General features: G+C 51.7%; 1 protein-coding gene across 3 annotated transcripts in view; it reads left to right on the top strand.

The window, feature by feature from the left end:
- The window catches only part of DLG5 (discs large MAGUK scaffold protein 5), a 141,886-nt gene that overhangs the window by 109,294 nt on the left and 13,374 nt on the right, over positions 1-19,218 (top strand). Inside the window, exons 16-27 of one of the 3 annotated variants that reach the window (XM_002918366.3) lie at positions 440-560; positions 872-1,016; positions 2,450-2,562; positions 3,217-3,306; positions 3,613-3,763; positions 7,196-7,358; positions 7,463-7,596; positions 8,258-8,395; positions 9,667-9,850; positions 10,383-10,531; positions 11,375-11,545; positions 12,413-12,609. In XM_002918366.3, coding sequence (XP_002918412.1) covers positions 440-560; positions 872-1,016; positions 2,450-2,562; positions 3,217-3,306; positions 3,613-3,763; positions 7,196-7,358; positions 7,463-7,596; positions 8,258-8,395; positions 9,667-9,850; positions 10,383-10,531; positions 11,375-11,545; positions 12,413-12,609 — 1,756 coding nt within the window. Of the gene's footprint in view, positions 1-439; positions 561-871; positions 1,017-2,449; positions 2,563-3,159; positions 3,307-3,612; positions 3,764-7,195; positions 7,359-7,462; positions 7,597-8,257; positions 8,396-9,666; positions 9,851-10,382; positions 10,532-11,374; positions 11,546-12,412; positions 12,610-19,218 lie in introns of all 3 variants that reach the window. The other 2 variants (XM_034662756.1, XM_034662757.1) reach the window with 2 other exon arrangements.

Genomic DNA, 19,218 nt, shown 5'->3' with positions numbered 1-19,218 from the left:
AAGGGGTCCAGGGAGCCAAGATAGCAACTGTGAATCTGTCGGCCGGTAGCAGGAGGCGGGGGGCTTGTTTCTGTGGGTGCTGTAGTCATTTCTAGATGGGAGAAATTGCTGGGAGCTGGAGAACAAATCCATGAGGCTCTCTGCAGACGAAGACCCTCCCCCAGCCACGCAGGTTTTGAGCCGGATGCACTCATGCCTTCCACCTCCTGCACAGAGTTCGTTTACTTGCAAGAACAGAGTCTTCTCTGTGCTTTTCTTGCAGAGTAGTTTCGAAGGAAGTTCTTCCCTTCCAGGTGCATAAGACAACATGAGTGAGCAGCGATCTCTCCCAACGTCACATCACGTGTCCGAGTGGGCGAGCTAGTGCTTGCGGGAACGGACCTGCAGACACCTGTGCATGTCCATTTCCAGCCACTATCTCTTGTCTTGGGTCCTGCAGGAGCAGAAGTGCAGCCCGGCCAGTGGAGAACTCTGCCCAGAGCTCCAGGAATGGTCTCCGTACTCGCCAGGGCACTCCAGGCACAGCAACCCCCCTTTCTACCCCGGCAGGGCATCTGTGGGTGAGTTGTTGAGGCGGGGAAGAGGGTACATGGTGGGCTTGCAGGGCTGCCTGCTCCCAGGGAGAGTGGGGGCGGTCATTCAAGGTGCCACTGTGTGTCCTCAGCCCAGAGGTCCAGAGAACTAGCAATGGCCCCCCTGTCTAGGATGTTCAGTCTTATATCAGAACATTTCTTAGCTTTTCAGGGCACCTTTTTTCCCATAGCAGCCTGAGAAATAGGAAGCAATAAGGCGACTTCTCCCATCTTCCACAGGTCTGTCTGGGGCTGGCTGGGTGCTTTGGGGTGATTGTTCTTACCCAGCCCATTTCTAGGCACCGTGCCCCGGAGTATGACCCCGAGCACCACTGTGAGCTCCATCCTGAGGAACCCCATCTACACCGTGCGTAGCCACAGGGTTGGTCCGTGCAGTTCTCCGCCTGTGCCCAGAGAGGTCGGCCTCCAGGGTTTGCATCCCAGGTATGCGAAGTCACCCCGCACCTCCCTGCACCCTGGGTGGCCAAGCCCACGTGCGCATAAAGGCACTGGTGCACAGAGTGGCCCATGAGCAGAGAAGTGTCCTTGCCTAGCCCGGAGGGGCCTGGTTAGAGCAGCACTGGGGCCCCAGGAAGAGTGAACGCTAAGGATGCTCTCTTCATTCACCAGCACAGAGCTTGAAGAGGTATTTAAAGAAAGAAAGAGTGATGGCAGCTGGTGCTTAAGTGCTCATGTGCCGGGCACTGTGCTGGGACCTTTGTAAACCTTGTCTCATTTAATGGTCACAGCAGCCTTGTGAGCGAAGGACTGTTGTCTCTGTTTCATGGATGAAACTGAGTCTTAAAAGGTGAACGGACAGGCTCAAGGTCACCCATTCATTCACTGAGTTGTTTGGCAAGTTTTAATTGAGCACCTACTACGTGGCATGGACTGTTCTAGTTCCAGGGGGATACGCAGCGGAGGGCTAAATCATTGAGCTGCTTTCCATGGGGTGTTTCTGTTGAAGTGTGGGAGGCGGACAGAGGACAGACGGAATGGTACCCGGTGGTGCTGAGTCGCTCTGAAGACCGCAGACAGGGCTGCTAGCTAGGCTGTGACTTGGAAGAGGGTGGAGAGTAGACTGGGTGGAGGGGAGGGCCCCGTGGAGGAGGGGAGGGGGATGCTACTGAGTTCAGGAGGCTGAGAAGAAGCCAGCTGCACAAGACCTGGGTGGAGTTCTTAGGAAGGAGGGCCATAGGGGCCACAGCCCAGACCCTTGAGAACAGTGTGCTGGGCTTTGGGGCAGAGTGGGGGAACTTGAGCCGCTACAGTGAGTCAGGAGGAGTGCACAGGCTGTAGGGCACAGATCCTGTAGGGCCTGCAGCCATGATTCAGAGCTTGGACTTTTTTCTAGTCTAGGCTTTAGGTGGGGAAGAGACATAGTCTCATTACACAGCTAGGAAAGGACATCGTTGGGTCTAATCGTAGGTCTGCCTGAGGTGGGTGAGGCCCGGGCTCTTTGCCCTCCAGCGTCCTAGGCAGCTCTCCTGAGCGGAGTGTGCAAGTCCCTGTCTGAGGTCCTTGATGCCCGTCCAGCCTCTCCCACCCATCCTGGATCAGAGGCTCCGCTTTTTTGGGCCCAGACAGGGTGCAGAGCCTGTTTTTCGTGGTGGAAGCCCTTGCTCCCAGTGAGCCGAGGCCCAGTCCAGGGCTGAAGGAGGTATGCCACTCTATGGGCACAGCAGGACCTTTCTTTGTGGGCAGGGCCCTCATTGATGCCGCCTCTGAGCATGGCAGTACATTATCCCCAGCTAACGCAGGCGGCTTCTGTGGGCTCCGGGAGGCCTTGGCCTAGGCCTGCTGCTTGTTTCTCCCCAGTGGCCATGTCCAGTCCTGGTCTTCCTCCCGAGCACCTCACCTGTCTGGTTTTCTTGCAGCGTCCAGCACCAGGGACGCCTGAGCCTGGATCTGAGCCACAGGTTTGGCAGCGACTACTCAGATATGAGAACCTCCCACGGGTCCAACTCTCTGCCCTCCAGCGCCCGCCTTGGTAATGGTGCCACTAGAACCTTCTCACCATAGTGGGGCACTAGCCTTGTTTCCCTCTCTACCTGCATCCTTGTAGCTAGACCTCCAGGTGGCCTGCCCACAAGGGCCCTTCTCTGCTCCTGGGGCTGAGGGTGTCCCCATGCTGCACTGGGAGCCATCTCCTTTGGCCTTCTGTGTGTCCTAGGCTTTCCCTGCCAGCCATGCAGCTGTTCCCGGGGACCCCTTGGCCCACGAGCCTCGCTCCCTGTCCCTGAGCCTGTCGATGATTCTGGGGGTTTGTACTGCTGTTCACTTGTGGGGAAATGCAACCCAGAGGTAGAGAGCAGCAGTCACCTCACAAAGAGACTCAGACGGCACCTCTTCCAGCCACGGAGAGTGGGGGCAAGCGGTCCCCTCTGTCACTTGGGGGCTGGGCATGAGATTCGTGTGATCCTGTTCTGGAACAGTCCAGGCCCACACAGTTTACGCAGAACCTGGTATTGAGTATCTGCTTTTCTTGACCGGTTCACACTTAGGCCCCCTTGGGGGTAAGTGGCAGGGCCCGCTTTGCATTTGTTGTGACTGCGCCTCTTTCCTAACTACTGACATGGTGGCGAAGGAGTGCGGGCGGTGTTAAATCCCAGGCCTGAAGTTTTGTCCCCTCGTGGAAACGTAGGGTCTTCAAGCAACTTGCAGTTCAAGGCAGAACGCATTAAAATCCCCTCAACGCCAAGATACCCCCGGTCCGTCGTGGGCTCCGACAGAGGTGAGAACTCACACTCCTGTCCTTGCCTGCCAGCTCGCACTGGCCCCATGGTGCAGCGTCTGGGCGCAGTGTGTAACCACCACTTCCACTGAGCCAGTCCGTGCAGGCTGGTTGAGCCCAGCCTCAGCCTGGTGACGTGGAGCTAGATAGAAAGGCCATGTGGAGCCTGGCGCCTGAACTCAAGGCCATATGGTGTGGCCGCGGCGTGGAGCCACGTACCTAGGTTGTGCTCCCTCTTGGTCTGGGCCACGGGGGAGCAGAGATGTGGATTGCAGAGCCCGAGCTCCTTTGCACCTCTCCCGACAGGTTCATTGTCACATTCGGAATGCAGCACGCCTCCGCAGTCCCCCCTGAACATCGACACCCTGTCCTCATGTAGCCAGTCCCAGACCTCAGCCTCCACGTTGCCCAGAATTGCCGTCAACCCTGCGGCCCTCGGGGAATGGAGGAAGGACAGGTGAGCACGCCTGGGCATCTGTCCCGTGGGCACGGCAGTGGGGGGCACATCCCTACAGCAGGCCAGGGCTTGGTTGAGGGAGGGGGCTTGTTCGTAGAAGCAGCAGGTGCATTGGAGGGTTCCAGCCGAGTCGATCCCAGGGCGAGACTGCTCTGCTTCAGGTCACCTAGCGTTCTCTGGCGTGCTGCCTCAGCCCTGCACGAGGAAGCCCTGCGGGTGCATGGTGCCAGGAGGTGGGGTGCGCACAGATGGCAAGGTGAGGAGCGGGGTGGGCTCCTTGCACAGGCTGTCCACGGGAGGGGCTGAGCTGCAGCAGATGATGCCAGGGGCCACCTGGCCATGATGGTGTGGTGGCACCACTCGCTGCTTCCTGGCCCCTGATGAGACACTTTCACGTCCTAAGTCATGAAATCCTCACAGCGACCCCGTCAGCATCATGCATTGTCATCATCATCGTTGGTTCTCTTTTACAGATAAGGAAACTGAGGCCAGAAAGTTGGAGTGACCTGTCCGTGGTCACATGGTTGGCGACTGGCCTACCTTCCTTAGGATCAGGGCTCATTCTTATTCTTTGCTTTTTGGCTCCAGAACACAGCTGCATCACTTGTTCCCCTCACTCCCAAGCTTTTTATTATGAAATAAAACATACCAGAAAAACAAATGTATGTAAAGTGTAAAAGTATAGCTTAGCCATTTATTGGTTCATTTTGAAATGCTGGCCAGTCTGCTGAGATTGCAGGTTAACTTGAGGCTGGCGTTAGTCCAGACAGTTGGCCCCCATCCTCTAAGGGGTCCCTCACTCCCCCCACAAGCTCCGCACCCCTCACCCGCCTCTGTTTCAGGGTAGAATTTACCAGATCATGTTTACAGTTAAGAGGTCCTGTCTAGATTTTAAGTCTTCGGGAGATCTGATTCAACTGGACTTGCTTTTATTTAATCATTAAAAGGAACAGAGCCACTCGTGTCCACCCACATCCAAAATGCTGAGGGCCCTAATCTCTGTGAGCCGTGGAAGGAGCCCTGCAAGGTGGGCTCTGCATTAAGGAAATGATTTGACTTGAAAAATCTGAATTTGTAAGACAACCTAACAGGTACCCAGGATGACCAGCAAATATTAACTGGAGCCCACAAGTGCACCTGGGCCCGTAGGGAAAGCAGGTGCAGTTCCTGCGGAAATGTCTCACCTACGTGGTGCACATGGGAGGACAGGGCTGCACAGGTCCTGGGGCGGATGGGTGGTTCTATTTCACCCCAGCTCAGGTCGCTGAGCAGCAAGATCTTCCGCCAGCTCAGGTGGGTTCCTTAGAAGCAGAGAGGGCCTGTCACCTGCCCACCGGTATCCCGTAGTTAGCTTCCTACAGCCCGCAGAGAAGCGGGAGCTGCTCTGGGAAGAGGAGGGTGTCCTCATTCCTGCCCTCACGCGGCTTCCGATCTGGTCAGAGGCACGTCATTTAACGTGTGTGACCTCACTGAAGGCAAAACAGCTGCTTCTGCCCAATCTCGACGTACGTTGTCGTGTAACTTCTCATAAGACGAAACTAGGCAGATGGGGAAAGTAGAAAGAAGAAAAGTCACATAGAATCTTCTCGGTTGCTGTTCCCCTTTTGTTAAGCACATATATATATATATATATATATATATATATATATATTGTTTAAAGGCGTGTTTTATTATTTACATTTTCTGTTCATTAATAATTTTTCATTCCAAGGGGTTTGTAACGTTGTGGAGTATGCTTTGTAAACCTCTTTCCTAACACAGCCTTACTGTTCTGAGAAAACTGTAGTGCGTGTTATAAGAAATTTAGATCCTTCCAGGGATTAGAAAGTAAGGGTTACCTCAAGTCCACTCACCTGGTTACCTCATCGTTACCATTTTGGTAGGGTGCTTCCTAGAAGCCCCTCCATGTGTGAGTGGCCACGCGTGTTCGTGCAGATTCATACAAATGGGCTTATGCCCAGCTGTCTGCTCGTGTGGTGTGAGTCCGTGTGGTCAGTCCTGACTCGTGCCGCTCATAAGGGCTCGTAGGACTCTTACTGTGAATCAGGTATCTGCCGCTTCGTTGAAATAGATGTATGTTTTGGAGGTGGCACACAGGAAGGGGTTTCCGTGGGGGGTCGGAGGCCCAGACCAGAACTGAGCTCGGCTCGCTCCTGCCGTGCCATCCTCTGACGCTGGCTGGGGGTATGAGGGTGGTGGTGGTGGCTGCTGGGTAACGGCTCCGACAGCTCCAAACTGTCTGGCACTGTGACGTGTGACGAGTCTGGAGGTTGCAGGCCAGGGACTGAAGCGTTTGAGCCACAGGGTCAGGGGAGGGCACTGTGGCACGGGTGAGTTTGGGAAGGGGAGAGGTGAAGGGACAAGTCAGAAAGGATTTTGATCTCAGACTGTCGGAGGCCTGGGCCCTGGGTGGTGGGATCCCAGCCCCAGGCCCTCAGAGCTTGAGACACTGCTGTGCCTCTGGTGGCGAGGGAGGGGTGGCTCAGGGGCCTGGCTGTCAGTCACCACGTGAGTCTGTCCCCACCCACGTGCTCTGGAGGGGAGCCCAAGGCCTTGGCACTCTGGCTGGCTCCTCCCTTCGCCTTTGGCTGTGATTTTGTTGAGGAAGAGCTTAGAGCACAGTCCTCATGGGACTCGGGGTCACCTGGCTGCCTTTCTGTCTGTTAGGTTCCAGGCGTCTGTCATCCTTCTCAGAGCATCCCTCTCTTCTAACTTTTTGCACCTTCCAGATGTCTCCACCACCACAGATCCCTCCTGAGACTGCCCGTGGCCGCCAGGCCCAGGTTCTCCTCCCTGAGGAGTCTGAGGTTGGCCTGACATGAGGCCCCTGCCCGAGCCCCCTCGTGCCCTTGGCACAGCAGATGCCCCCTGCCGGGCCAGCAAGTGCATGGTTCCTGCCTTGCTCCCAGCCTCCCCGCTCCCTTTCTAATGGCTTGGGTTTGCAGCGGCTTCATTTCCATGGTCATTGTCCATCACTCTGTATACCAGTAAATATAACTGATACTTGATGTTGTTTCTTCTGGGTGATGGTCATCCCAGGAGCCGCCACTTTTCTCCCTGGGGCATCTGGAGACCCCACCAGGGTTGTTCATTGCACATTTTGTCGTTGGCAACTCTTCTCATGTTATGAAACTCCTGTGCTTTTTCCCTGCCTTTGTCAGTGTCTGTAGTTCACGACCATTCTGTGTGTCTTTGGGACTGGGTGCTTCTGTGGCCGTTGGGGGGTGTCGTGTTTGTACTGCATGAGGTTGTGGGAGAGTGTAGCAGTGCCATACGTGGGTAGACTCATCACGTTCCCATCCAGCCGCGTCCGTATAGGGGCACCCAGCGGTCCCTGGCCTCTTTGAGTAGCTGATTGCATGCCTGACCGCAGATTTTCCCCAGACCTTTCCATTGTGTCCGAGTCCCCCCAACTGTTGGCTCTCTTCCAAGGCCCTATGCGGAGGAGCCACGTCATGTCAAGCTGCAGAAGGGCTCAGAGCCACTGGGCATCTCCATCGTGAGTGGAGAGAAGGGCGGGGTCTACGTCTCCAAGGTGACAGGGGGGAGCATCGCTCACCAAGCTGGCCTGGAATATGGGGATCAGTTACTTGAGGTAAGCGAGAGCTGCATTCTTCTCTCCGTCCGTCCTCTCCTCCCTTCCTGGGCACAGTTCCCAGCCCCTGCCACATCACTGAACGTGCTCTGGATGTTTCCTAGTTCAATGGCATAAACCTGCGGAGCGCCACGGAGCAGCAGGCCCGGCTCATCATTGGGCAGCAGTGTGACACTATCACCATCCTGGCCCAATATAACCCACACATGCACCAGCTCAGCAGCCACTCTCGGTCCAGGTGAGGGCCTGGGCCTCCCGTGGGGGCCGTCCGGGCTGGGAGAGGAAAGGTGGTGCGGCCCGGGTGCCGGCTGTGAGTTCCAGCCATTCAGCTGCCGTAAGAGGAGAGTTGGCCAGCCCTGGATTTTGGAAAAAGAACATAGAGGAGGAGGATGTGAAGCAGGGTACCAGACGTGTAGGGTGTGGAAGCACATGGCTGGGTCCCCCCGTGCGGCAGGAGGCCCCCCACACAGGTGTGTGGTAGCCAGGAATGGAGGCCCTCGGGGCGGGATTCTCACACACAGTGCTCTGGCCCTGTGTCCGTGTATGCCCCTGGGCTGTGGGTTGCCAGGCATGCCGGAGAAGGGGACACCTGCCCCTGCCACGCAGCACTGCAGAGCTCGGCAAAGGGGGGACAAGATGCAAAAACAGGAAAAGAGATGGTGAATTTGTGGGCCCTCAGCCCCACACTCTCAGAGAGGATCCCCAAGTTGAGGACAGGCAGATCCTGCAGGACGACGACCTGAGTCCCAGCTCCCAAGGCATCTGCTCTTCTCAGGGCTCTGAGCCCCATGACCCGGCCCCTGCTGCCAGCCCAGCCCTGGTCAGCACCTGAGAAGGGGTGGCTGTGGACGGCCGGGGACCGTGTGCTGCTCCTTACTCCTCCTGCCCTCCGTTCCCAGCTCCCACCTGGACCCTGCCAGCACCCACTCCACGCTCCAGGGCAGCAGTGCCACCACCCCGGAGCACCCCTCTGTCATTGACCCGCTGATGGAGCAGGATGAGGGCCCTGGCACCCCCCTGGCCAAGCCCAGTTCCAGGTCAGCAAACGCGTGCTGTGAGCCTTCCATCTGCGAGCCCTGGCCTGGGGGGTGGGGGGCAGGCGGTCATGCCCGCAGCCTGAGCGCCCCTTGCCGGCGTCCCTGGTGCTGCAGACTGTTTAGCAGGCTGTCAGGATTTGGGGTGGGAACCAAGCCACTCCTGTCCTCTTCACCTGCCCTCCTGCCCTTTCTCACTTTCTTGTTTTTTTCTCTTTTCTTCCTCATTGACTTGTTCTTAGCTCTGCCTCTCTTCTTTCTTTCCTCCTTTTCTCAGTTACTTGTTTTCTGACTCTGTCTTTAGACAGAATACCACAGTCACCACCCAGCCAGGCCCTGGGCTGTGGCCCCCACAGCAGTTGCCCCCAGAGAGCTCCGGGGTTAGAGGGTGACAGGCCAGTGTCCAGGCATGTGCAGCACATGCTGGGAGGGCTGGTGCAGGCCACACTGGAGCAGTGAGCAAGAGTGTGGCAGGGAGCAGAGCCAGTTAAGTCGATACGTTCAGGGCGAGCAGGGGTTAGCCGTGCACACGGGGGTGTGGACAGAGGTCAGGAGGAGGCAGGGCACACGCAGGAGCCGGATGGAAGATGGGGAGAGGGCCTCATGGGCCACGGTGTGCAGCCGTCATTCTGTAGCCCAGACAGCTGTTTCCTCAACCAAGCCCTCACCTCCCTCAGAATGCGGCCTGCTCTGTGTTCTCTGCCCTGGATCCGTCATGTAGGGGCTTGGCTGCAGTCATCACAGGTGGCTTGTCCCCAGGTCACCATCACTGTCCCGTTTCCTCCCCTCCCTGTTCTCGCCAGTGTCTCCCTCACTGCACTGTGAGTTTCTTGATGGCGAGGGGCACCCTCTTGGTGGCATAGCACAGTCCCTGGGCCAGAGAAGTGGCTCCGTGCACATTGCCAAGTGGTCTGTTGTGCCCTGGGCTGTGAGGTCAGCTCTGACTTTTCTTAGGCAGAACAAGATTAGGAGAACAGGTGCAATCCAGGTGGGAAGAGAGGCAGCCTATGGCACTCGATGGACAACTGGGCCAGAAAGTGGGGGCACTGATTTCCATTTGGTTCCCAGCTGGTTTTCTCAACTAGGGCCATGTTTCCACCTCTCCAAACCTCAGCATCCAGCCTGTACATTAAGTCGCTAGAACCAGAACCCAGATGGGACCACTGGAACACCTCATGGAGTACGCAGAAAACTGTTGGGGCCTTAGCCACTGTGTAGTCTTGCACGCCCTGCTCCCCCCATGTGTGATTGAGGGACTTTTTCCTTCCCCAAAGGATGGTGGGAGATGCCAATAAGAAGACCCCAGAGCCACGAGTTGTCTTCATCAAAAAGTCCCAGCTGGAGCTTGGAGTCCATTTATGTGGAGGGAACCTGCACGGGGTGTTTGTGGCGGAGGTGGAGGATGACAGTCCTGCCAAGGGCCCTGATGGCCTTGTGCCGGGGGACCTCATCCTCGAGGTGAGTTCCGCGCTGCTGAGCAGCAGGCCACGTCCCTCTCCGCCAGCTCTCTGCAGTGGCAGGCCAGCCGAGCACCGCCTCTTGCCTGGCGGCCCCTGTTGCTGCTAAATGCTGCCAGGACCCTGGGGGCGGGTCACAGGGCTGCGGGCAGGGCCCCGGCTTGGGTACTGGTGTGGGAGGGAATCGGGAGGGAGGATGCTCTGCTGTGTGAGCAGCTGGACTGTGGTCTGATGGAACGTCCTCTCCTCTCACTGGGTCTCCCGTTTGATGGGGGAGACGGTTCATAAGCAAGATGAAGTCCCGTGTTTTTGTAGCCCTTACTTGCTGGGGGACTAGCACAGGCTTTGTCCTGGGAGAAGCTGTTGAGGGCAGAACAGACCCTGGCAGAGGACTCAGCCTTACCTGCAGAGGCGAGGAGGCAGATTCCCAGCAGGGAATCTTAGTTTGCTGCCTTACCCCACAACTGCCTGCTCACGGGTGCCCAAGTTGCCCTGGCTTCTGCCCTCTGAGCCAGTCCCCTGTCCTCGGGCAGTATGGCAGTCTGGATGTGCGCAGCAAGACAGTGGAGGAGGTCTACGTGGAGATGCTGAAGCCCAAGGACAGTGTCCGTCTCAAGGTGCAGTACCGCCCGGAGGAGTTCTCCAAGGTCAAGGGCCTGCCTGGCGACAGCTTCTACGTCAGGTACCAGGGGCCAGGGGTTCCGGGGATTCAGGGCCAAGGGAGGGTCCTCCTGAGAAGACTGGTGCTGGTGAGTGTCTCTGCAACACAGAGGGCAGGACCATGGTCCTTGTTGCTTGGGCCCCAAACCATGTGCTCACGTCTTGTGACTTAGAGCTTGTGACTTAGGGAAACTTCGCTTGAGGGCTTGCAGGACCACACGGGCCCCCTCATTAGGGCAAGGGGTCTGGGAAGTGTTGAGGCTGCAGAGCCCCATTTTCCTGTGCGCTGCACTCCTCTCCTGGTCTCCCCTGCCCACGTCGCAGATCCGTCTGTGGTGTGTGTGAGTGTCAGGGCATGCGCACGCCCCAAGTACGGTATGACTTGTGCAGGCGGGCACAGGCACCAGGTGTTTTCTAGAAGGGTCTCTGGCTTCCTTCATGTTCCCTAAGTTCTGAGGCCTCTCTCCGTTCTTGGTGGGAGATGACATATTTCCATCCTGGGGAGTTTACCTTCTACAGGAACCGTTGACCATGACCTGGTTGGGGGAGGGAAGGCCCATTTGGAAGACGGGATATGGTTTTGGTGCTTGGCAAGACATTGGTCTGTTGGCAAGATGGATGTGAGGCAGCCAGCATCCCCAGGGAGCCCCCGGTCTTAGGGGAGATAAGACAGTGTTGTTCTGTTACATAAAGCTGGGCATTCCCTTCTCTGGGAACCGCCCCCAGCATGGGGAGATCGTGGTCTGGGGAAAGCTCGGAGCAGGAGAGCTGTCCCAGGAGACGGGCTGCCCAAGTGTGTGGCTGATTGGTCCTCCAGCAGCTGGTAGCCGCCTCCTGATCCTCTTTCCTCTGTTGCCCGGCCCAGGGCCCTCTACGACCGGCTGGCGGAGGCGGAACATGAGCTGAGCTTTAAGAAGGACGACATCCTCTACGTCGATGACACCTTGCCTCAGGGCACATTTGGGTCCTGGATGGCCTGGCAGCTGGACGAGAATGCCCAGAAGATCCAGCGCGGGCAGATCCCCAGCAAATACGTGTAAGTGTTCATGTCTGGGCTTGCAGGGGACGGTGCCCACCCCTGGAGCTGCCCCACAGGATTGGGGCTCAGTCTGCCGAGCACCCTGGTTTCTGGTTTGTACCTTCTGCCCAAACCGCTTGTCTAGAAAGCTGCTTCTAGTGCAGTCCAATGTTGTACGTAAGTCAGTGCTGTCCGGAAACACGGTGGCAACTTAGGAAACATTTTTATTTTTAACAGATTTATTGAGATACATTCATACAACATGCAGTTCACCCCAAATGTCCAATTCAGTGGCTTTCAGTGTAATCAACGGCTGTGTGCCACGTCCCCGCTGTCATTTCAGAGCTTTCTCAGCAGCTCAGAAGCAGCCCTGCACGTGGTAGCTACCCCATCTGTCCTTCCATCTTTCCTGCCCCACTCTCGCACCCGAGGCAGCCACGACCTGACTTTCTGACCCTGTAGCTTTCCCTGTTCTGGACTTCATGTGAATGTGGCCTTCTGTGCCTGGTTTCTTGCACTTTGCATGGCTTTTTCAAGGTTCTGCCATGTCGTGGGATGTATCCGTGTCTCATTCCATTTTGTGGTGGGAAGCCTCACTTGTCACGTCACCAAGTGAAGGCTGTCCTAGCACTTCCTTGACTCTCACCTGAGTGTAGAAACTGGCCCGCTCCGAGAGCATCCCCCAGCACTGGTGCGTGGGTTGCCCCCACTGCAGTGGTACAGAGGGGTCCTCGGTGGCGTGGGTGGGTGGCGTAGCCAAGACACCTGCCGCGGGGCTTTGGAGGAGCCTGGAGTCCTGGCTCGCCCCCTCCACGTGGGCAGAGCAGGGTGGGCGGGAGGCGGTCTCTAGGCCCTTCCCAGCACCACCGTTCCTTGTGCCCGCAGGATGGACCAAGAATTCTCCAGGAGACTCAGCATGTCTGAGGTCAAAGATGACAACAACGCCGCAAAGACACTGTCAGCGGCCGCACGCAGGTCCTTCTTTCGAAGGAAACATAAGCACAAACGCAGCGGGTCCAAAGATGGGAAAGACCTCCTTGCATTGGACACCTTTTCCAATGACACCATTCCACTCTTTGAAGGCAAGTGGTGGAGCTCACTTTTCCAGCAGGCTTTCAGAATTAAGCTTGCCATGGATCACAGAAACCACACAGCAATGACTTAGACAACATAGAGGTTTACCCTGCTTTGCACAGAAGTCTGGTCGGGGTGGTGGTACTGCTGTCGTCAGGGTCTGCCATCTGTAGGGCGTGGCTGCCACGGTCAGTATGGGACGTTGCAGCGCCAGCCATCACGTCCGGATTCAGGCAGCAGGAAGGAGAATAGGGCAAAAGTGTGCCCACCCTGTGACTTCGACTCACATCTCACTGGCCACTTGCATCAGCAAGAGAGCCTGGAAAGGCGGGGTTTTAGCTGGCACCGTGCCGGCCTCAGTAACGTAGGTTCTGTTAGTAGGGAAGGAAGGATAGGTATCGGAAGGGCAAAAGCAGTCTGTGCTCAGTGCATTGTTCTGGTTTTTTTTTTGGGTTATTATAGGCTGTTTGGTGGCAACCGAGAGCCACCAGTCTCTGCAGATCTCTGGCCTTCTCTGGCTTCATTCCTATGTCCATGAGTGATTCTTACGAGATCTTTCCAGGCCAGGCACTGCGTCAGAGCTGGAGTTGCAGATTAGGGAGTGTGAGACACCCCCTGCCTTTGTCCTGGAAAGCAGGAATCTCTTGTGACAGCTGCTTGTGGGACCCTGGTGTGTGTCCAGTGTCCTAGAATGTTGCCCTCCCAGGCGGGCAGGCTATGAAGCTGGCGACAAGCAGCAGACCGTGGGACAGCTTATTTCTTCCTTCCCTGCTCCCTTTTTTATTTTTTAAATGAAGGCCTTAGGCACTGGGAGTTGAGTGAGTCCCACCCTTGTTCATAGCCCATTGAACAGGACAGGGATGGCAAACCCCAGCCAGTGGGCCACATCTGTTTCTATATGGCCTGGAGCTAGGAATGGATGTTTACATGTTTAAATGTAGTAAGAAATACTGTCTTTAGGTGTATACACCTTTTGGCAATAACAGTTGCTTGATTTTGCTGTTTTTTGTTTCTGCAAAAAAATGCCGTTGGGATTTTCAGAGGGATTGGGTTGAATCTATAGATTGACTCAGGTAGTATGGACATTTTAACAGTACTAATCTTCCAGTCCGGGCACAGGATGTCTTTCCGTGCATTTGTATCTTCTTTGCTTTCTTTTTGCAGTATTTTGTGGTTTTCAGTTACAAGTCTTTCCCCTCCTTGGTTAGGTGTATTCCTAAAGTATTTTATCCTTTATGATGCTATAATAAGTTTGTTTTCTTCATTTCTTTTTCAGAATGGACATTGTTAGTGTATATGAACGCAACTGATTTTTGCATGTTGATTGTGTATTCTGAAACTTTTCTGAAATCTCTTGTTCTAACAGGTTCTGTGTGTGTGTGTGTGTGTGTGTGTGTGTGTGTATTCTCTAGGGTTTTCTACGTCGACATCATGTCATCTGTGATCAGATAATTGTACTACTTGTTTTCCAGTGTGGATACCTTCTTCCTTTCTCTTGTCTAATTGCCCTGTCTAGGATTTCCAGTACTGTGTTGGATAGTCACGGCAAGTGTGGGCATCCTTGCCTTTGTTTCTGATCTTAGAGGGAGAACTTCCTGTCTTTTGCCATTGAATGTGATGTTATCTATGGTTTATTCATATATGGCTTTTGTTATGTTGAGATAGTTTCCTTTTGTTCCTACTTTGTTGAGTGTTTTTATCATGAAAGAGTATTTAGTTTTTTCGGGTGCTTTTTCTCTGTCAGTTGAGATGATCATGTGGTTTTTGTCCTTCATTTTTTTTTTTAATGTTTATTATGTTAGTCACCATACAGTACATCCCTGATTTCTGATGTAAAGTTCGATGATTCATTAGTTGCGTATAACACCCCAGTGCACCATGCAATACGTGCCCTCCTTACTACCCATCACCAGCCTATCCCATTCCGCCACCCTCCTCCCCTCTGAAGCCCTCAGTTTTTTCCCAGAGTCCATAGTCTCTCATGCTTCATTCCCCCTTCTGATTACCCCCCCTTTCTTTATCCCTTCTTCCCCTACCGATCTTCCTAGTTCTTATGTTCCATAGATGAGAGAAACCATATGATAATTGTCTTTCTCTGCTTGACTTATTTCACTTAGCATTATCTCCTCCAGTGCCGTCCATGTTGCAGCAAATGTTGAGAAATCGTTCTTTCTGATAGCTGAGTAATATTCCATTGTATATATGGACCACAGCTTCTTAATCCAGTCATCTGTTGAAGGGCATCTCGGCTCCTTCCATGATTTGGCTATTGTGGACAATGCAGCTATGAACATTGGGGTGCATATGGCCCTTCTCTTTACTACGTCTGTATCTTTGGGGTAAACACCCAGTAGTGCAATGGCTGGGTCATAGGGTAGTTCAATTTTTAACTTTTTAAGGGACCTCCACACTGTTTTCCAGAGTGGCTGTACCAACTTGCATTCCCACCAACAATGTAGGAGGGATCCCCTTTCTCCACATCCTCTCCAACAATTGTTGTTTCTTGCCTTGTCTATCTTTGCCATTCTAACTGGCGTAAGGTGGTATCTCAGTGTGGTTTTGATTTGAATTTCCCTGATGGCTAATGATTTTGAACATTTTTTCATGTGTCTGTTAGCCATTTGTATGTCTTCATTGGAAAAGTGTCTGTTCATATCTTCTGCCCATTTTATGATTTGTTTATTTGTTTCTCGTGTATTGAGTTTGAGAAGTTCTTTGTAGATCTTGGATACCAGTCCTTTATCTGTGGTGTCCTTTGCAAATATATTCTCCCATTCCGTGGGCTGTCTCTTAGTTTTTTTGACTGTTTCCTTGGCTGTGCAGAAGCTCTTTATCCTGATAAAGTCCCATAAGTTCATTTTATCTTTTATTTCTCTTGCCTTTGGAGATGTGTCGTGAAAAAGGTTGCTCTGGCCGATGTCATAGAAGTTGTTGCCTATGTTCTCCTCTAGAATTTTGATGGATTCCTGTCTCACATTGAGGTCTTTCATCCATTTGGAGTTTATTTTTGTGTATGGTGTGAGAGAGTGGTCAAGTTTCATTCTTTTGCATGTAGCTGTCCAATTTTCCCAGCACCATTTATTGAAGAGACTGTCTTTTTTCCACCGGATGTTTTTTCCTGCTTTATCAAAGATTAGTTGCCCAAAGAGCCGAGGGTCCATTTCTGGGTTCTCTATTCTGTTCCATTGGTCGATGTGTCTGTTTTTGTGCCAGTACCATGCTGTCTTTGTGATCACAGCTTTGTAGTACAGCTCGAAATCCGGCATTGTGATGCCCCCAGCTTTGTTTTTCCTTTTCAACAGTTCCTTGGAGATTCGGGGCCTTTTCTGGTTCCATACAAATTTAAGGACTATTTGTTCCAGTTCTTTGAAAAATGTCCTCGGTATTTTGATCGGGATAGCATTGAAAGTGTAGATTGCTCTGGGTAGTATGGACATTTTAACTATGTTAATTCTTCCAATCCATGAGCATGGAATATTTTTCCATCTTTTTATGTCTTCCTCAATATCTTTCAAAAGTGATCTATAGTTTCTAGCATATAGGTCCTTTACGTCTCTGGTTAAGTTAATTCCAAGGTAACGCATGGTTTTTGGTGTTATTGTAAATGGGATGGATTCCCTAATTTCTCTTTCTTCAGTCTCGTTATTCGTGTATAGAAATGCAACTGATTTCTGGGCATTGATTTTGTATCCTGCCACCTTACTGAATTGTTCTATAACTTCTAATAGTTTGGGAGTGGATTCCTTTGGGTTTTCCATATAGAGTATCATGTCATCTGCAAAGAGAGACAGTTTGACTTCTTCTTTGCCGATTTGGATACCTTTGATCCCTTTTTGTCTTCTGATTGCTGTTGCAAGGACTTCTAGTACTATGTTGAATAATAGTGGCGAGAGTGGGCATCCTTGTCGTGTTCCTGATCTTAAGGGAAAGGCTTCCAGCTTTTCCCCATTGAGAATAATGCTTGCAGTAGGCTTTTCATAGATGGCTTTTATGAGATTGAGAAATGTACCCTCTATTCCTACACTCTGAAGGGTTTTAATCAGGAAAGGATGCTGTATTTTGTCAAATGCTTTTTCTGCATCAATTGAGAGGATCATATGGTTCTTGAGTCTTTTCTTGTTGATATGATGTATCACATTGATTGATTTGCGAGTGTTGAACCATGCTTGCATCCCAGGTATGAATCCCACTTGGTCATGATGGATAATCCTTTTAATGTACTGTTGGATTCTATTAGCAAGGATCTTGTTGAGGATTTTGGCATCCATATTCATTAGAGAAATCGGTCTGTAATTCTCCTTTTTGAGGGGGTCTTTGCCTGGTTTGGGGATCAAGGTAATATTAGCCTCATAGAATGAGTTTGGTAGCTTTCCTTCTGTTTCTATTTTTTGAAATAGCTTTAGGAGAATAGGTATTATTTCTTCTTTGAATGTTTGGTAGAATTCCCCAGGAAAACCGTCTGGGCCTGGAGTTTTATTATTTGGAAGGTTGTTTATCACTGACTCAATTTCTTCATAGTTAATTGGCCTATTTAAGAAATCTATTTCTTCCTGTTTCAGTCTTGGTAGTTTATAGGTTTCCAGGAAGGCCTCCATCTCTTCCAGATTGTTTAGTTTTTTGGCATATAGCTGTTGATAAAAGTTTCTAATAATCCTTGCAATTTCAATGGTGCTGGTCGTGACCTCTCCCTTTTCAGTCATAATTTTAATAATCTCAGTCCTTTCTCTTTGTTTTTGGACAAGTTTTGCCAGTGGTCTATCAATTTTATGGATTCTCTCAAAGAACCAGCTTCTAGTCCTGTTGATCTGCTCTACTGTGGTTCTGGTCTCTAATTCATTGATTTCTGCTCTAATCTTGGTCAACTCCTTCCTTGTCAGTGGGTTAGGCCTGTCCCTCTGTTGCTGTTCCAGTTTCTTGAGGTGAGAATATAGAAACTGCATTTTAGATTTTTCTATTCTTTTGAGTGAGGCTTGGATGGCTATGTATTTCCCCCTTAGGACTGCCTTTGCAGTATCCCATAGGTTTTGGACCGTTGTGTATTCATTCTCGTTGGTCTCCATAAATTGTTTAATTTGTTTTTTGATTTCCTGGTTTATCGAGTCATTCTTGAGCAGGATGGTTCTTAGCCTCCAAGTGTTTGAGTTTCTTCCAGGTTTTTCCTTGTGGTTGAGTTCCAATTTCAGAGCGTTGTGGTCTGAGAATATGCAGGGGATAATTTCAATCTTTTGGTATTGGCTGAGACCTGTTTTGTGTCCCAGAGCATGATCTATTCTTGAGAATGTTCCATGGGCATTTGAATAGAATGAGTATTCTTTGGTTCTGGGGTGTAGTGTTCTATATATATCTATGAGGTCCAACTCGTCGAGTATGGCATTCAAAGCCTTTGATTCTTTGCTTAGTTTTTGCCAGGGTGTTCTGTCTATTTCTGATAGTGGGGTGTTGAGGTCCCCTACTATTACTGTGTTCTTATCTATATGTCTCTTTATTTTGGTTAAGAGTTGGCTTGTGTATCTTGCTGCTCCCCTGTTGGGGGCATATATATTAATAATTGTCATATCCACTTGTTGAATACTTCCTTTAAGAATAATATAGTGCCCTTCTGTATCTCTCTCTATGGCCTCTAGTTTAAAATCCAGTCTATCTGATATGAGAATTGCTACTCCAGCTTTCTTTTGAGGTCCATTTGCGTTTGAAAGGTGGTATTCCATCCCTTTACTTTGTCTGAATGTATCTTTAGGTTCAAAATGAGTCTCTTGTAGACAGCGAATGGATGGGTCATGTCTTTTTATCCAATCTGCAACCCTGTGGCGTTTTATGGGAGAGTTTAAGCCATTTAGATTGATAGAGATTATTGACAGATATGATTTTAATGATGCCATTTCTCTTTAAAGTCTTTGTATCGGTTGTGACTTGCTGCTCTGTATCACTCTTGGGGCCTTTTTACCTTTATAGAGCCCCCCTTAATATCTCCTGTAGGGCTGGTTTCGTGGTTACGAAATTGGTTAATGATTGGCGATTTTGGAACGTCTTTATTTCTCCATCAATTCTGAATGACAGCTTTGCTGGATAAAGGATCCTTGGCTGCATGTTTTTCTCTGAAAGAGCTTTAAAAATGCCCCCCCAAGCCTTTCTCTCATTCCAGGTCTCTGTAGACAGGTCTGACGTAATCCTGATACCTTTGCCTTGGTACGTGAGAAATTTCTTTGCCCTGGCCGCTTTCAATACTGTATCCTTGGATCTAATATTTGCGAATTGCACTATGACATGCCGTGGCGTAGGTTTGTCCTGGTTGAGCTTGGGAGGGGTCCTCTCTGCCTCTTGGACATGAAGGCTTGTTTCCTTTGCTAGATGAGGGAAGTTTTCAGCTACAATTTGTTCAAATATCTCTTCTAGACCTCTGTTTTTCTTCACCCCCTCGGGGATGCCGATGATTCTGACATTGGATCGTTTCATAGAGTCAGTAATCTCCCGTAATCTACATTCGTGGGCGTGGATTTTTTTAAGACCAGCTTCTATTTTCGTTTTTTCTTCTACTAACCCATCCTCCAATTCGCTAACGCGTTCCTCTGCCTCGGTGACCCTGGCCGTCAGAGCCTCTAGTTTTGACTGTATTTGGC

Source organism: Ailuropoda melanoleuca, chromosome 6 (assembly GCF_002007445.2).
Source record: "Ailuropoda melanoleuca isolate Jingjing chromosome 6, ASM200744v2, whole genome shotgun sequence".
NCBI lineage: Eukaryota > Metazoa > Chordata > Mammalia > Carnivora > Ursidae > Ailuropoda > Ailuropoda melanoleuca.
The sequence above is the reverse complement of the archived record's forward strand: the minus strand, read 5'-3'. Positions and strand labels throughout refer to the sequence as shown.